Consider the following 15,694-nt stretch of genomic DNA (forward strand, 5'->3'; position numbering starts at 1 on the left):
AATAAGACAAATCTGAGTGAGGGAGGAAAACGAGAGAGGAAAGAAATTTGAAATTTGTCAAATAAATATAGTGGAGTAAAAACGTAAAATGTTGCCCTATTTGTAGAAGTTTAAAGTAGCATAAAATGGAAATACTCAAGTAAAGTACCTCACAATTGTACTTAAGTACAGTGCATTAACAAGAGTTGTCTTGTCTAATCTGTTCCTTGTGAATTTTTTTTTTTGCTGTCTATGAGCTTGAGGTTTTTACCTATTATCTTTACTGTAATGCTCTTTAAACTCATCTTTATCCGTCCTGCAGGCTCACGTGGAGGAGTCACCCACAATGTGGGTCTGATCCTGCAGGGCAACGAACTGTACCGCACTGTGACAGTCTTACAGCGCCCTCTGGTGGCCCCTCTTTGTCATTACACTCACCACAAGCAGTAAGCAGCAGTGAGCAGCCTCGGATGTTGTCATCATCTGTTATTTTAGATCAATAGGCCCGATCCGTGCAGCAGGCTGTGGAGTGTTTCAGGACCAGCTGGCCAGGACCTTGATTCAGTCCGGAGCGGTAGGTACCGAGCTTCACTGTTGTTGTTGTTGTTGTTGTTGATGATTCGTACCGTTACTCAGACACATGTTGGACCCGCCCTGAAAACAGAGACGGATATGTAAATATTTAAATGTTTGTGTACGTGAAACATTCTAGCAGCTTGTAGGAAAACGGATCATTACTGCAGCACAGAAGATGCGTTACAATTGTTCTGGCTCCTCTTTGTTTCGTAACACCACATGAGCTAAATGCAGACTGGCTGGTGGATAAAACGCTACGCAGACAGAAAACGTAAGCTCTCTAACGTAAAAAATAAACACATTGTCCTCTGCAGAGCTGACTCTCAGTACTAAAAACGTAAATTATATTCTTTAAGAGGCCTTCAGTGTTTGTTTACAAGGTGTAAACAGATAGTCTATAAGGCCCATTTATATGACAGCAGTGCAGCGAAGACATGCAGGAAAACTGCACAATCACTGAAAACAGTATGAGGTCATAGGTACTCATACATTATTAAACAAATAAAAACACAATAACAATACATTTACAACATGGTATTACATTTCCTTGTGACTGGGAGGTTTGAATTGACTTGGAATTATTATTATTTTTCTATTTCACTGTGTTTTAATCCTCCTGTATCTGTATTTATGTCTTTTTTATGTTAGTTGCCTTATTTCTTTCTAAATTCTGCTCCTAAAAGGTGCTATATAAATACATTATTTACTTAAATTTTACTTACAAAAATAAGGCAAATTTGTTTTATTTATAGATTATCATATTATTATCTTCTATGATATAAATTATATTATTCATTACTTTGTTACTTTAACTCAATCATGAACCACAATACAGGCAAAAGCCATGTTAAGAAAACAAATACATTTGTAAGACACTGTGAGACAAAGCTCAGAATTTTAAGGTGCGTTTCAATCATGTCTGTAATCTGCTCGTCTTATTTGTAGGAGAACACATTTATCCCTGCTGTACCGACAACTCGACTCAGATCACACTTCAGTGTCACCATGCGCTCCTCCATCACATCTGCCTCTCTGCTGTGTCTGCTGGCGGGGGCTGTGGCAGCCATTCAGACCCCCCACACAGGTGAGTGGGCCAGCGTGGAGCCAGATGGGTCTGCAGAGCTCGACCATGGTGTAGTCTGAGCTCTAGAGAGAGGAAAGAGAAGTGAGGAATTAAAAGGAGGTCAAGATGGCAGCGGGCTGAGTATATGACATGTCAGACTCTCTCTGCTGTGTTTTTAAGACATTCGGGGTGGGGGCTTTATCAAATAACAGCTTTAGCCTCAGTGCAGATTTGGGTTAGTTTACTTCTATGTTATCAGATAAAAAAGTTAATGTTTTTTTAAATGTTCTTGATATTTTCATGATGATTACCGTCTTGACAGTTTAAGCGATTTATTGTTAGGTTTATAACATGTCACAACAGTCCAAAACCCAAAGATATTAAGAGAATTTTGGGCACTTTTACTTAAAAAATGACTTGTGATAAATCCTGTTTATCAGAATAGTTAGTGATTATTTTTCTGTCAGCTGCAAACCAAGACAATTCAATCTGAGACTCTGGGGGGAGAAGAACCATTACAAAGAGTTAATTTTCTAATGCTATAAAATAGAAATCTTAGTATTTTTCAATTGGCAAAATAGTAGGACAGTCTATTCAATCAACGGAAACATTTCAGTCAAACTAGTTGTTAATCACACAAAATATGTGCAGCTTCAAGCCTCTTTATGGGTAAACAGCTTCAAACTGTAGGTCAGTCTGTTGTGGAAGAACCAGCTGAGACATTACCTGTTCCTCCAGTGTTCTTGGATAAGCAGCAGGCGAGCTCTGTGATCTCTCGCCAGAAGAGGAATGTGGACGGCAGTAACCCGGCTCCGGCTTCCAGCTTGGAGCAGGTTTGCATGGAGAAGGTGTGCTCCTACGAGGAGGCCAGAAAGGTCTTTCAGGACTCGTATCGCACGGTGAGTTCTAGGACTTCACTGTTAACTCCCTCCTCATTTCCTTCTCTCTTCAAACCTCCTCAGTGCCTCCTCTTTTCTTTGCCTATATTTCAGTCTGCCCCTATTTCATGAGTGCACTGTGTAAATGCGATTGTGCCGCTTCAACTGTGCACTTACGCATATTTTCTCCTGCAGGATATCTTCTGGTCTGTCTACATTGGTAAGTGCTACCTTAAAATAATTTCCCATCACCACACGGTCATTCAATCAATCAATCAATCAATTTATTTATATATAGCACGCTTAAAAACAACCATGGTTGACCAAGGTGCTTCACAGGTTAAAACAACAACAACAAATTACTGCTCATACATTTTATACAACAATAAAACATGTGTAATATACAGTATACGAGGTATAGTGAAATTAAAATAAAATTAAAATTACCAGGAAATAACAAACCTAACTCGAAGGAAAAGCCAAAGAAAAGTAATGAGTTTTTAACAATGATTTAAAGCATTCCAGAGTTTGGCAGGTTCTGATATGGACTGGCAAGTTGTTCCACAAGTTAGGGGCAGCTACACTGAAGGCTCGATCACCTCTGGTTTTTAGTCTGCTTCTCGGTACATCCAAGAGGAGGAGATTAGCGGATCTTAGCACTCTAGCCGGGATATGAGCGTGCAGAAGCTCTGTTAAATATAATGGAGCCAGGCCATTTAAGCATTTAAAAGTCAGTAGTAAAATTTTAAAATCGATCCTATAATGAACAGGGAGCCAGTGGAGGTGACGCAACACAGGTGTGATATGGTCCCTCTTCCTCTTTCCTGTCAAGAGACGTGCAGCCGCATTTTGGACTAACTGCAAACGCTGAAGCGATGACTTATCTAAGCCCACGTACAACGAGTTACAGTAGTCAAGGCGAGAGGTTATAAGGGCATTTATCGCCCTTTCCAGATCTTTAGGATGGAGATATGCCTTTACCTTGGCTATAGTTCTCAACTGGAAAAAACATGATCTGACAGTGGCGGATATTTGTTTATCAAGCTTAAATGCACTATCTAACACAACACCAAGACTCCTCACAGTTGAACGACTGTTCGAAGCCAAGGGGCCAAGATAATTTAAATCAAGAGGTTTAGGGTTTCCAAATACTATGAGCTATGAGGTCATTATCAGTAGCCTACATTGCATCTTCTCATAGACTTCCTGTCTGTGTTTAGACGGAGACCAGTGTGCAGAGAACCCCTGCAAGAATGGAGCAATGTGTTCGGACAGTGTGGGAGGCTACGACTGCGTCTGCAAGTCGGGATTCTCAGGGGTCCACTGTGAACAAGGTGAGGAGGAGGTTTGGCAAGTTGTCTGTGAACATCACTGTTAATTCACTTCTCATTTTGTGTGTGTGTGCGTGCGTGCAACCTTTTCCTTCTGTTTCCACGATGCAGACCAGACTCTGTGCATCCTGGAAAAGAACAAAGGCTGCTCCCAGTTCTGTAAACCAGGTTACACGTCCTACGAGTGCTCCTGCGCCCGCGGATGGAAGCTCAGCAACACGGACAGGAATAAGTGTGAGCCTGCAGGTACGTCTGTTTACAGTGTTTATGTCAAACTGAAATTCATAATGTATTTTATGCTACAGCATACATATATGCTATACATAGACTGAGAGCTTTTTGCCATACAGCCAAGCCACATCTTTTTATAAAGCGGTAACGTTAGCGTTCCATCGTAGGCAGAGCAGACGGTCACACTGACTAACAGCCAGACAACAGCCTGCTACACAACATGAGAGCCACAGACTTTGGACAACAACCCACATTAGCTTTCCTGCTGAAGTCTCCTTCTTATCTGACTTACAAACATGAAATCTTGTCCTGCACCATTGCTTGTTGAACGAGCCTTGCCCCAGTTTGTGCTATCCAGGGGTCCATTCCAGAAAGCAGGTTTAGTGAAAACTCTGAGTTTGTTAACCCTGAGATGAGGGAAACTCTGGGTTTTCTGTTTCAGAAAGAGAGGTAACTTCACCTCAGAGTCAGTTACTATGGTAACTGAGTCTGTGAACCTAACCTGGTCGGGAACAGGTTTTTCTCTCAGTCTCAGTCAGAGGAGACTGAGAGAAACTCGAGGTTTCTTCTCTCTCATTTTCTCATTCATTCAGTCTGTATCAGGCGCATTTTAATGCAGTTTGTTATCTGCATGAATAAAAAAACATATTGTTAGGCAGATTATAAAAAATAATTCTCAAACATGTCATGTCCTTTTGTCGACGATCCCGTTGATGAAAAAGCTGTATTACTTCACAGAGAGTTTACGTCGGGGGATGATATTGAGTCCCGACTAAATGTATTTTCATTTCCACATTTTTTCACAGTCCATTAGATATGTAGATATACCTTATCCGTCCTCATATCACTAACATCCACCATCGTGTACAGGCTTTAACATCCCAGCAGATTCTTTGTGTCGCATTACGTTTTTTGCAAACGGCAGTTTTCTTTATAACAGTGTAGAGGATCACCGTGTTATAGTAAAGCCACTGCATGTAGAGCCGTCAGAAAAGTGTGACTCGGTCTGAAACATTTTTTTAAATGTTTTTGTAGTGTTCCCTGGACACAAACCAGTGAGAGCCATTAAAAAGAAATAAATGATTATACATTATAGTTCTGTTAATGATCATGGTGCTGCAGCCTCAGAATGGGATTAGTATAGCTTACTTTTTCGCCCACAGGATTGCACCTAAATGAAATTATAGGTGTAATACAATTCCAGTTCCAAGTTAACTGTGATTAAATATGAAATTAATACACTGTTAATGCGTACGCTTTGACTCGAGCAGCAATTTTCTCCCACACCAATTCTCTCTTTGCAGCAGCAACCGCTGTCTTGCTTTTTTAACAAAATACATGTTCAAACTCGCTGTATGTGCGCATGAGTATTTCCGCCGACCCGTTTGTTTGTGGTTGTTACCATGGTGAATCTTAGTATCAAGGCTCCATTCATGCTGCCTTTTTATAGTGGTGGTGCACGCGCGTAACCCTGAGTGAACCTACTCTGAGTTGATTGAAACAACTCAAATCAGCTGTTCTGGAACCAAAAACTCAGATTTTCCCATCTCAGGGTAAATCAACTCAGACATCAGGGTTACACTCAGAGTTTGTTAAACCTCCTACCTGGAACGGACCCCAGGTAGCCAGCGGGCTGACATCTTTGTTTTGATTGGTAAACAGAGGAAACAGGTTAAAAATAAAAATGATGGTGCAGTGGACAGGATATTTTTTCATCCAGATGGTTAGAAGAGTCTTTGAAGACTCTGATAATACCATCAGAACAGCAGTAAGTGTTTTTAAACAACTTTTGTGACCTAAATGTATGCTGATACATGAGAGGCACAAACTGGGGCTAGAACAAGCCACCAAATTAACATTCACTGGGAAAAAAGTGCTCTGCTAACATGAGTTTGCAGGCAATTTAGCTAATTAGCTGGTCAACTGCAGCACATTAAACAACATGTAAACTTAGCTACAAATGTTACTTGCCTATGACTTGTAAGATATAGTGTAAGTTGGTTTACGTTTTCTCTTGTGTCAAAATCTGTTCCTCTCGCCGTGGTTGGGGTTAGGGCTTAGGTTGGGTTATGGTTAGGCGTAACAGAGACAGCTGGTTAGGGTTAGGGATTAGTTCAGATTTAAGGGGAAACATATCGACAGGGAAACTGTGTCTCTGACAACACTGGAGCTCAGTCAGCGCGCTGCTGTCAATCAAACATAGACACGCCCTCCAGCCGGCTGAAACGAAAAGGATCATTTGTGATATTTCCTCTGAGAGCTTTTTTTCTTCCTTTTAATAATAAATAACCTAATAATAAACTCTATTAACAATACATTTAGAAAACATGTTGACATTATTTTTCAACTGCAAAAAGGGATGACTAAATGTGATTTCAGTCAGAGAAATATAACAATAAAATAAAGTAATTATATCATCTCACATTCTTCTCTCAGTCAAATTCCCCTGTGGTAAGGTGAACAGTCTGAGTCGGTGGGATGACAGACTGGCCAGCAATGTTCGCAGCAACTTTGAAGGACTTAGCTGTAGTTCTACAGAGTGTCCCTGGCAGGTAGGAGCCCACACATTCACACTGTGACACATTACACATCTCAACAAAGCAGGGTCTTATTGCTGCATGTCATTATGTTGTTTGCAGGCTCTTCTGAAAAGTTCAGAGTCTGCAGGTTTCTGTAGCGGCGTCATTCTGAAGGAGAACCTGGTATTGACTTCAGCTCAGTGTGCCAACAAATACAGCTCCTTCCAGGTGGCTGTCGGTGAGTAGACAAAACACATATTCATTACTTTACCACTGTAACTGCTACTACTAATGACAAAGACAAAACAAATAACAACAAAAGCTACAACAATGACATCCCCTGATACAAAATAACACCCATTACCCCCCAAAGAAAATCCACATAAGCTTAAGGACATTTTTTTAACTAAGAAGAACTGTGTACAATGTTGAGCTTTTACTTGATACAGAGTCTGCCTCCTCTACTGAGCTGCACGAAAATCCAATTACATTATACATTTTTATTATTATTAATTGGCTTATTTACAAATTATAATCATCAGTTCAAAATCCATACATATTCAATTTCCTAGCACATAGTCAGAGCTTTAAATCTTCACATTTGAGAAGCTGCAACCAGAAAATATTTGGCATTTTTGCTTAACACAAAATCGAAATCGTTGCTGACGATCAACTAACATGATTGATGGACTAATCTTTGCAGCTCTACCTGTCAGTATGTGTGCATGAGCTTGAGAAACACTATCATCCTGAATGTCTTGTCTTTCCTGCATGTCCTCAGGCAAGCGCAGCACCAACTTCGATGATAAAGAGCAGACGCTGTATGTAAAAATAGTTCACGTCCACCCGCGCTATGTGGAAGGTCGCCCGGAAAATGACCTGGCTGTGATTGAGCTCCGTGACCGCATCATCTTTAAAAAGGAAGTGACTGCTGCCTGTGTGCCAGAAAAAGACTTTGCCGACAGCGTCCTGATGATGGGAGAATTCCCGGCCATAGTCACTGGCTGGAAAGAACCCAGTCAGGTATCTGCTTTCCAGGGCCCGCTCGCCTTTAACCTACTGGCGTACAACCGCCTGCCTCAGTGTCTGGAGACTCACCCCAACCTGATGACCAATAAAATGGGCTGCACCACTCCCCGGACCAATGCTGACTGCACCATGAGCTCTGGCAGCCCCCTGCTCACCCTGTACAAGGAGGTGTTCTACCTCACTGGGGTGGTCAGCCAGCCGCCAGGGGCCGACTGCAACAAAGGCTACATCTTCCAGAAAGTGTCGCGCCACCTCGGCTGGCTGCGGCCTCTCATGGGTTCACGTTAGGTGGGGAAGTCAGGGAAAACATGGAGGGTATGGAAAATATATTATAATGCAGGTGAATAAATACTAAAGCAGGGAATCAGATCATTTAATTTCATTGAGCCCTTCTAGCTAAACCTTCGTTTTGTCTTTGAGTCTTAATACCCATCTCCTAATGGAAAAAACTATGACAACCATATAGTCTCAATATAGGTTATTGCTTCCCATCTATCTCTGTGGACTTCCTAATTTATCCACAAAGTGGCGCTCTGTTAACATAAACAGAGAAGCACTTTCTGTATGCATCTGCCAACCAGAGGCTCAGAAGCAGCAAGAAATGCATTGAATTATTCAGCATGTTTTGTGACGTGGACGTACCTTAATAACCTTTATGTGATGTTATTTTTAGCGACTACTGTACTGGTTGACCAGGTAATCACTGTTCTATGAATGTAATAAACTCTAACAACACACCTGATGTCAGTTCTGTCATTGTTTCAGGATGAAGTATACATATACATATTTTGGAATGATGTTGAGGAAAATTTTCAAGTAGATGTAAATTTTAAAGTTGCGGGTTATCCCCATGAGATGCACCATTGTCTTTTTGAGGTGGGTTATGGTAAAAAGAAACATAGATATTAGCAGACAACAAGAATAATATAATATATGGTAAATAAATAACAACAGAACAATCTAAATATATCAACCAAAACAACACCCACTACATCCCTATCCCCAACAAGCTTCCTCTGCATGAAACTAAAATATACAATGAGTGAACAACTGTCAGAATAAAATAATGGCGCTAGTGATGTGCAATGAAACCTATAAGCTTCACAAGGTAGAAAAAGCACATTTGAAACAAGCCATGAAGTCTTAAAGTCATGTAAAGATTGAGAAAGTTATTTAATTCTGATGGTGATTTAAATGTAAAGGCTCTTCTATTTCTGTTATCTGCCGTGTTAAAACATGGACATTTTCAAGCATGCGCAAAGCATCAAATCTGCAGTTCTCATAGTTTCAAATGTAGCTCTGACAATCTATCTCATCTAGTCTTATTTCCCCTTTTTGTCCCTTTATTTGCTTGCACTCACTGTCACATACCCCTGTGTTGTCTGGCAACATTTTCCCACAGACAGTTCCCTCTGCAGTCTTCTCACAGCCTTCCTGTATAAGAACAAGGCCAGGACCGTGTCATGCAGGAAGAGAAAAGGAGAAGCAGAATAATGGGCAAGAGAGAGAGAGAGAGAGAGAGAGAGAGAGAGAGAGAGAGAGTAAGAGACGCCACATAACAAAAAACCTGGCCTGCCACTTCTGATCGGAAGCTTGAAAAGGACAGCTCTGAGAGCTGGGGCCCACGTTGGCTGTTGCCATGGCACTCACCTAGGAGATGGCTCCTTGCTCCCAAAAATGGCTCTGCTCCTTTACTGGGCTGTCCAGTGGAGATTAATTTGAGTGGAGCTCCTTCCTTTCTGAGTCTGGTCCTGCTCTGTGGTCCTGCCAGCTCCATTTATATGCTCAATCTTACATATACACAGAGGCGCACAGTAAACACACTGAGCAAGGTAGAAGCTCAACTTCATGTGCTCTGAGCTGCTGATTCAGAATATCACTTAAATATCAAAGAGCAACTGCATCAGTTTGATTCTATTCCCTTAATCAAACCTAAACTCTGACCAAATGGGGAGACAAGGATGTGATGTGAATGCTAAAAGGGGAAAGAAAATAGCAGGAGAGGGGAAAAAGGGGCAGAGTGAGAGGTGTTTGACAGGCTGAGAAAGTAACGAGATGAAGAGATGGAAAATGGCTTGTAGATGAAGAGCAGGGACAGAGCAAGAGACCTGGGATTTTTTATGTTGACACAGAAAAGAAGTCAGTCATTGTATGGACAGATTGATGGACTTACAGTATATTAGACGTGAATGAAAAGGCCCTGGAGAAAAACATTAGCAAGGCCATTACTGATAGTGGGAAGTGAAAGCACTCATTGTAAAACCTTTCAGTCTACACAAATCAAATGATGCCATTGCTGGACAAGATTGCTGCAAATAGTTGAATTTTACTGCACTGTGTCAGGCATATGGGTACATCTGGCCAGTGTCCTAAATCAATAATCCTTTACTCTCCCCAAACCCAAAAAAGTAGTTGCATGCTGTGATCGCAAATCCTCCCCACCCTTTGTGTGTGAGTGTGCGTCAATGCTTGTATGTATGCATAACACATACATGCTAATGTGTCTTGTTCATCTGGGGGAGCAACATCAAATTGCAGACTTTAGGAGGGATTATCTGTCTGTGTGGTGTCTGAATCCACGCAGGGGGTTAGCAGTATGTCTGACCGTGGAAGGCAGATTGAAGGAGTCTCGTGCTATGTATAATGAGAGCTCTGCTATCAGTGGAGGCACGCCTATGATCCTGTAAATCCTGTAAAAATCCATGTCCCCAATCTTTTCTCTCTTCAGGACTTCACGGACACAGGGCTCTGCAGTCACCCCACCCGTCTCAAACTCTGCCCCACCCCAGAAAGCAGCTTCCACTTGGTTGGGTGATTGTGCATGAGGGTGGAGGTAACACAAGACCTCGAGAGGTTAGGGCCTGGAATGGGATGAAGTGGCTGCAAGAGAAAGAGAGAGACAGGCTGTGGACTTTTATATAACGCAGCTCTAGTAAAATCCCCCCCGCTTATTAGTTGTTTAACAAGACTAAGAGTCTACAGCCATGCTAGCTCCTCTGTGAGGTGTTGCTTAGCTTAGGCTATCAGCATGCTAATATTCTCACAATGACAATGCTAACATGCTGATGTTTAGCAGGTATAATGTTCACCACATGGATGTATCATAGTTTAGTGTGTTAGCAGGCTAACATTTGCTAATTAGCACTAATGCCTCGTTCTTGCTTACCATAAAACGACTTGTAACAATATCTCCCACTTTGTGGAAAAAAACTGCAGGTGTGTCAATAAACAAACAAGCAGTAACACTGCTGCAAAGCCATTGGCAATTATATTGAAATAAAATCCAAACTAACACTAATTGAATACATTCAGCTAAAAGAGATGTGTGTTCGTATAGTTCAAGTATCTGGTTTGACTGCAAGGTAGCGAGGGTAACCATATTGGAATGAATGCCGCCACGTTGGAAGATTTACCCGTTCTTTCCAATCTGACAGCAGAGGCTGATGGGAATGTCATTAGTTTTGCTGATGTTTGGTCATATACCAAAGTATTAGACAAATTACATTTTCACCAAAGTGATCACAAATTATCCTGAGAGGGACATGAATGTCTGTACCAAATGTCATGGCAATCCATCTCAATAGCTGTTGAGATATTTCACTCAAAACCACAAATTTTAACCTCATGGTGGCACTAAAAGGAAAGTCAGAGGATCACCAAAGTCAGTTAGATTCATCCTTTGGGGACCATGAATGAATAATAGTTGTTAATGTAAGATTTTTCACATTAGACTTAAGTGGTGAACCAACCGGTGGACCGCTTATCTTGCTTGACAGCTGGATTCTTGTTATATCACAAGATGAGGCGAGAATTGTGGGATCACATATCACACAAAAATCCATCTTGTCAGGCTTTAGGAATGCGTTTGTGTCTGAACTATCAGCTTACTGAACCAATGGCAGCTAAGGCTTGGTTTAGGTGTGTGTGTGTGTGTGTGTGTGTGTGTGTGTGTGTGTGTGTGTGTGTGTGTGTGTGTGTGTGTGTGAGAGAGAGACGGCCATGACCGTTCAATACAATGGAAGTGATAGATATATGGTCACCTGCCAGGTATTTTTTTAAAAGTGCTTGCCCTTTTCCAAACAGTTTCTTTCCAATGACAGCTTCTCAGATGGTTCTGTGTTAACAAACCATCTGGTATGTGACGCACGTCAGGTTACTGCACTGCTGCCATAGCTAAAAATCACCCAACCTCATGTTATAGTCTTATGATCACTAAGCTTTACTCTCTCTCCTCTCTCTCTCTATATATATATCTACTATAAAAGTATCATCATCATCTGATCTTTAATGACTTTCCATCTTCAATGACACTTACACTATTTTAAAAATAGAAAAATTTGACTTCTCTGACCGCTGATTAAAAATAAGAATATCCTCTATCCACCTCGGTCCTTGAGACAGGCTTTAAAAACAATATGTCACTTTCAGCATGCGGACACAAACTAGATGATAGAGGAGGAAGGTAAATCCTGGAGCTGCCTTTATTCCACTGACCCAACCCTGACCTTCCAAGGGTTAAATCCTGATTGGAGCCATTGAGAGAACCTGAGGAGCTGACAGAAAGCTCTGCAAGGCTCACTGAATGAAAACAATTGCACTATGGTCCATGTGGCGGTCTTTGAAGTGGTCATGTGTGTATGTGTGAGTGTTTCTGTCCTGTCCGCCGGATACAGAACATGCAAATCTGTATATAGGTTGTTTTAAATTGACCCGACAAGGTCACATTCAGATGACCTTTAATATCTACCCTCCCAGGTTTTCAGTATTCTGGGCAGCCAGTGACAGGCGGCCAGTTTAAGTCAGCGCGATGAACAAATGAGGTCAGGATTATCCCACTAAACACTCTACCTTCAATACCACAGTTACTAAGTCAGCGTATTTCACTAGTACTTGTCAGTATTTGTAGTATTTATACAAGAAATACTTGTTCAACTGACTTTTCTTTCTTCACTCTTCACATCCTCCGCCTCTGTAAGATGCGTTGCAGTTTAAAATGGGTGTCTGGAAACAAAATGCTCTTTAAAATTAGACTCTCTTTCCTGCTAATTTTGGACACCTGCATCCTGTCATAGTTAATACATCCTGTGAGGTCATAGGCTGTCATCCTGATGCATGTCACTGGAAACAGATGCAGCATGTCGGCCACCCTGCCGTCGTTTTTGTGGTTCATTGTGTTTGAGCCGAGCAGGGTCTTAATGAGGTGAGGCAACCTCCGGGCAGCACAGGGGGCACGTAACGAAGGGACGGATGAGAGAGCAGGTGGGGGAAGAGACAGTGACACAAAAAACTGAGTCTTTACATACAGCACAACATATATAGCTGCTTACACCAAAGGAAACATGGAAGACAGTGGTTGTGACACTGTTGTTCCTGTAGACACATGACACCTTAACAGCATGTGCTCTCCTCATTAAAGGACAATAACTCACCAGGCAGGGCCAAGGTTAGCCTGCTGCCTGTCAGGGAAGCTATATCAGTCAGCGACTGAGCCCTACACATGATCATCATACTGATAGAGAGGTAATTTGTCACCCTCTATAAATATTGAAGCAGGAGTTCTCCACTGGTGAAGAGTATCTACAAAAAAGGGGAACCAAAACACGTTTCAGCTCGCAGACTTTGTCAGAGAAGTCAAGACAGAGACCAAATTACACATACACAACATCACAACAGGACAATTCATTCAGTCATCAGACACAGTCAAATTAATTAAAAAATCAAAAATATTATTAAAGATATTAAAGTTACTCAGAGGAGCTAACAAAAAGGCTGTGTTCTGCAGTTCATTCCAGTATAATGGTGCAAATAACAGAGAAACCAATCTTCCCAGTTCAGAGATGGTATATACATGTTATATCTGGTTTGTTTAATTTTACAGAGTTCTACAGACGCTTATGTGCCAGACTATTTCTTGACTGGAGTCTCCACTGATTGCCTGGCAACCCCACAGTGACAACACGTTACTGTGCCTGGCCAATAAAGACTGTAGTTAGCTACATAAACCCGTTAAACAGCAAATTGTTGTTTTTACACTTCGGTTTTTGTATGGATGAACAACATGTTAATTAGTGAGGTTTAGAGGTGCTAGTAGGCAGATTTTGTTACCTTTGGACGGAGCCAGGCTAGCTGTGTCCATACTGTCTATGGCTGTGTCCCCCTGCTTCCAGTCTTTGTGCTAAATTAAGCTAACCAACTTCTGGCTCCAGCTACATACAAACATGAGATTGGTATCAATCTACTAATCTAACTCTCAGCAAGAAAGCGAGAAAAAAAAGCGTATTCCACAAAATCCCAAATTATTTCTTAAAATCACATTGTCAAATTTATATTCAAAGCTCCACATTCAGTCACTACATGTTAATACGCTTCTTAAATACACTATAATCCTACACTGGCGAGATGATGTTCTTCCAGATCCAAATATTGTGATTACTTATGTGTAATAGTGTTATGATCGCCTTTTCTGTACGCAATCTCTCCCTGCTGATAACACAGATGATGAGAATAAGGAAGGTATTGATGATGTACTGCCTGAGCCTGTCTGCTGATAAAGTGGGGGAGCCATTAATCTTATTAGTCGTCCTGTTTCAAGTAGTGGCCGCTCCTCCTCCTCGTCCTTTTACTCCACCCCCTCTTCCCATGCTGTCACTCTCTCAGCCTGCACCTGTCAGATTAGTCTCACATCCTCAGCTGCCATTCCATATGATACGCCTCCTTACGCATGTCATTTAACTTTGCATGTATTTATGTGTGTGAAAGGGAAAGAGGCAATAAGAGGGCAATTTCATGCAGAATGTGTGTGTGACTGGTTGTTGGTTCCCAGTGTCCCCCTCATATTGCAGCAGGATTTGTCTTTACCATTAACATGTAGATGATAAAGCGTAGATTAACCCCCCCAAACCACTGGATTATTGCAATCCCATAAAATAAGATCTAACTCTGTGAGTGGATGGAGAGGCGAGGTTTGCATCTCTCCTTGGCTGATAATATTTGAGACCAGCAGCAGCATTATGTGTACCTGGTCAGAGGTGTCATGGCTGCCAGGCTCTGCTTCTGCTTGTCCAAGACTGCAGTGGTAACAATTTTGGGACCCAGTGCACATTCTAACAACATTGCCACAGATAACTTCCACTGGTTCAAATCATGCACCAGCATAAAGGCAGGATGGTAGCCAGGGTGGGGGTTGGGGTAGTGGGGGCCTCTACCATTGAAAGCCTCCCTGGTAGATGGACGGGAGCAGCTGAGGCGACAACAAGCATGTGACTAGAGGGAGAAATAATAAGCACCACAGCAGTCTGTGGCTGTGTCAAGGAGCCAGAGATAACCAGAGTTAACCCGGAAAAGAGGCTGGGTTACTTTCAAAATAAGAGTCTCACCTCATACAATGAATTCGATTCCTTGCAGAAGAAGGGAGGTGGGGATTTGTGAGTTGACATTATTTAAACAAATAGTAGCCTAAGTAAGAACAACATAGCAACTGGTCAACTCACTCATTGGTTCTGTTGCTGCTGCTGTGGCTCAGCAGACCCTCCATTGATAGCAGGGTATGTGGTTCAATCCATGGCTTCTTCTGACTTCTGTCCACATGTTGAAGGGATCAAACATTGAACTTGCCCCTGTTGGTTAGACCAGTGCCTGTAAATGTGTGAATGAGAAGCAAATTGTAAAGTGTTTTGGATAAAAAGGTTATCCTACATGCAGTCCATTTACTATTCTTTTGTTATTTTGTGAAAAACAGATTTGTATTATTAACAATATAGTCACATTAAGATGGTGTGAATTTAGCCTAAGAACTCAATTTTGAAAGATACCACCGGAAATTGAGTTTTAATAGTTTAACTTGAGACCGAATAGAACATTTTCTTTGAGTTAGCGCAGTGAAAATGGGAAAATAGTACCGCAAACTGGAACTAGTAGGATCTGGAGAAGCACGAGTCCAAAATGTGCGTAGTCTCCAGCCTGTGACAGTGATATTAAGAAAATACCCTATATTTAGGAGGTGTGTGTGTGTGTGTGTGTGTGTGTGTGTGTGTGTGTGTGTGTGTGTGTGTGTGTGTGTGTGTGTGTGTGTGTGTGTGTGTGTGTGTG

At 41.7% G+C, this 15,694-nt stretch overlaps 1 protein-coding gene and 1 long non-coding RNA gene across 2 annotated transcripts; one reads left to right on the forward strand and one right to left on the reverse strand.

Moving 5' to 3' along the window:
* The first annotated feature begins 397 nt into the window (after positions 1-397).
* Positions 398-8,348, forward strand: proza (protein Z, vitamin K-dependent plasma glycoprotein a). Its single transcript, XM_039825068.1, has 9 exons — positions 398-553; positions 1,501-1,639; positions 2,357-2,517; positions 2,692-2,716; positions 3,717-3,830; positions 3,939-4,073; positions 6,495-6,610; positions 6,698-6,815; positions 7,359-8,348. Exons 2-9 carry the CDS (start codon positions 1,561-1,563, stop codon positions 7,892-7,894), a joined length of 1,284 nt encoding a protein of 427 aa, XP_039681002.1. The 5' UTR covers positions 398-553; positions 1,501-1,560; the 3' UTR covers positions 7,895-8,348.
* Positions 8,349-8,760: 412 nt separating this feature from the next.
* On the reverse strand, positions 8,761-15,692 carry LOC120574707. The gene is made up of 3 exons (XR_005641887.1): positions 15,505-15,692; positions 15,097-15,241; positions 8,761-10,486 (listed from the first exon to the last, which is right to left on the reverse strand). It is a non-coding gene; the product is annotated as an uncharacterized LOC120574707 (long non-coding RNA).
* Between the last annotated feature and the right edge of the window lie 2 nt (positions 15,693-15,694).

Source organism: Perca fluviatilis, chromosome 15, assembly GCF_010015445.1.
Source record: "Perca fluviatilis chromosome 15, GENO_Pfluv_1.0, whole genome shotgun sequence".
Classification (NCBI taxonomy): domain Eukaryota; kingdom Metazoa; phylum Chordata; class Actinopteri; order Perciformes; family Percidae; genus Perca; species Perca fluviatilis.

What these genes read in the sequence shown, in the direction of transcription:
- proza (XM_039825068.1), top strand. Translation starts at nt 1,561, where the DNA reads ATGCGCTCCTCCATCACATCTGCCTCTCTGCTGTGTCTGCTGGCGGGG. An exon ending in CATTCAGACCCCCCACACAG is followed by an intron (nt 1,640 to 2,356) that starts GTGAGTGGGCCA and finishes CTGTTCCTCCAG; the next exon opens with TGTTCTTGGATAAGCAGCAG. An exon ending in TTCAGGACTCGTATCGCACG is followed by an intron (nt 2,518 to 2,691) that starts GTGAGTTCTAGG and finishes TTTCTCCTGCAG; the next exon opens with GATATCTTCTGGTCTGTCTA.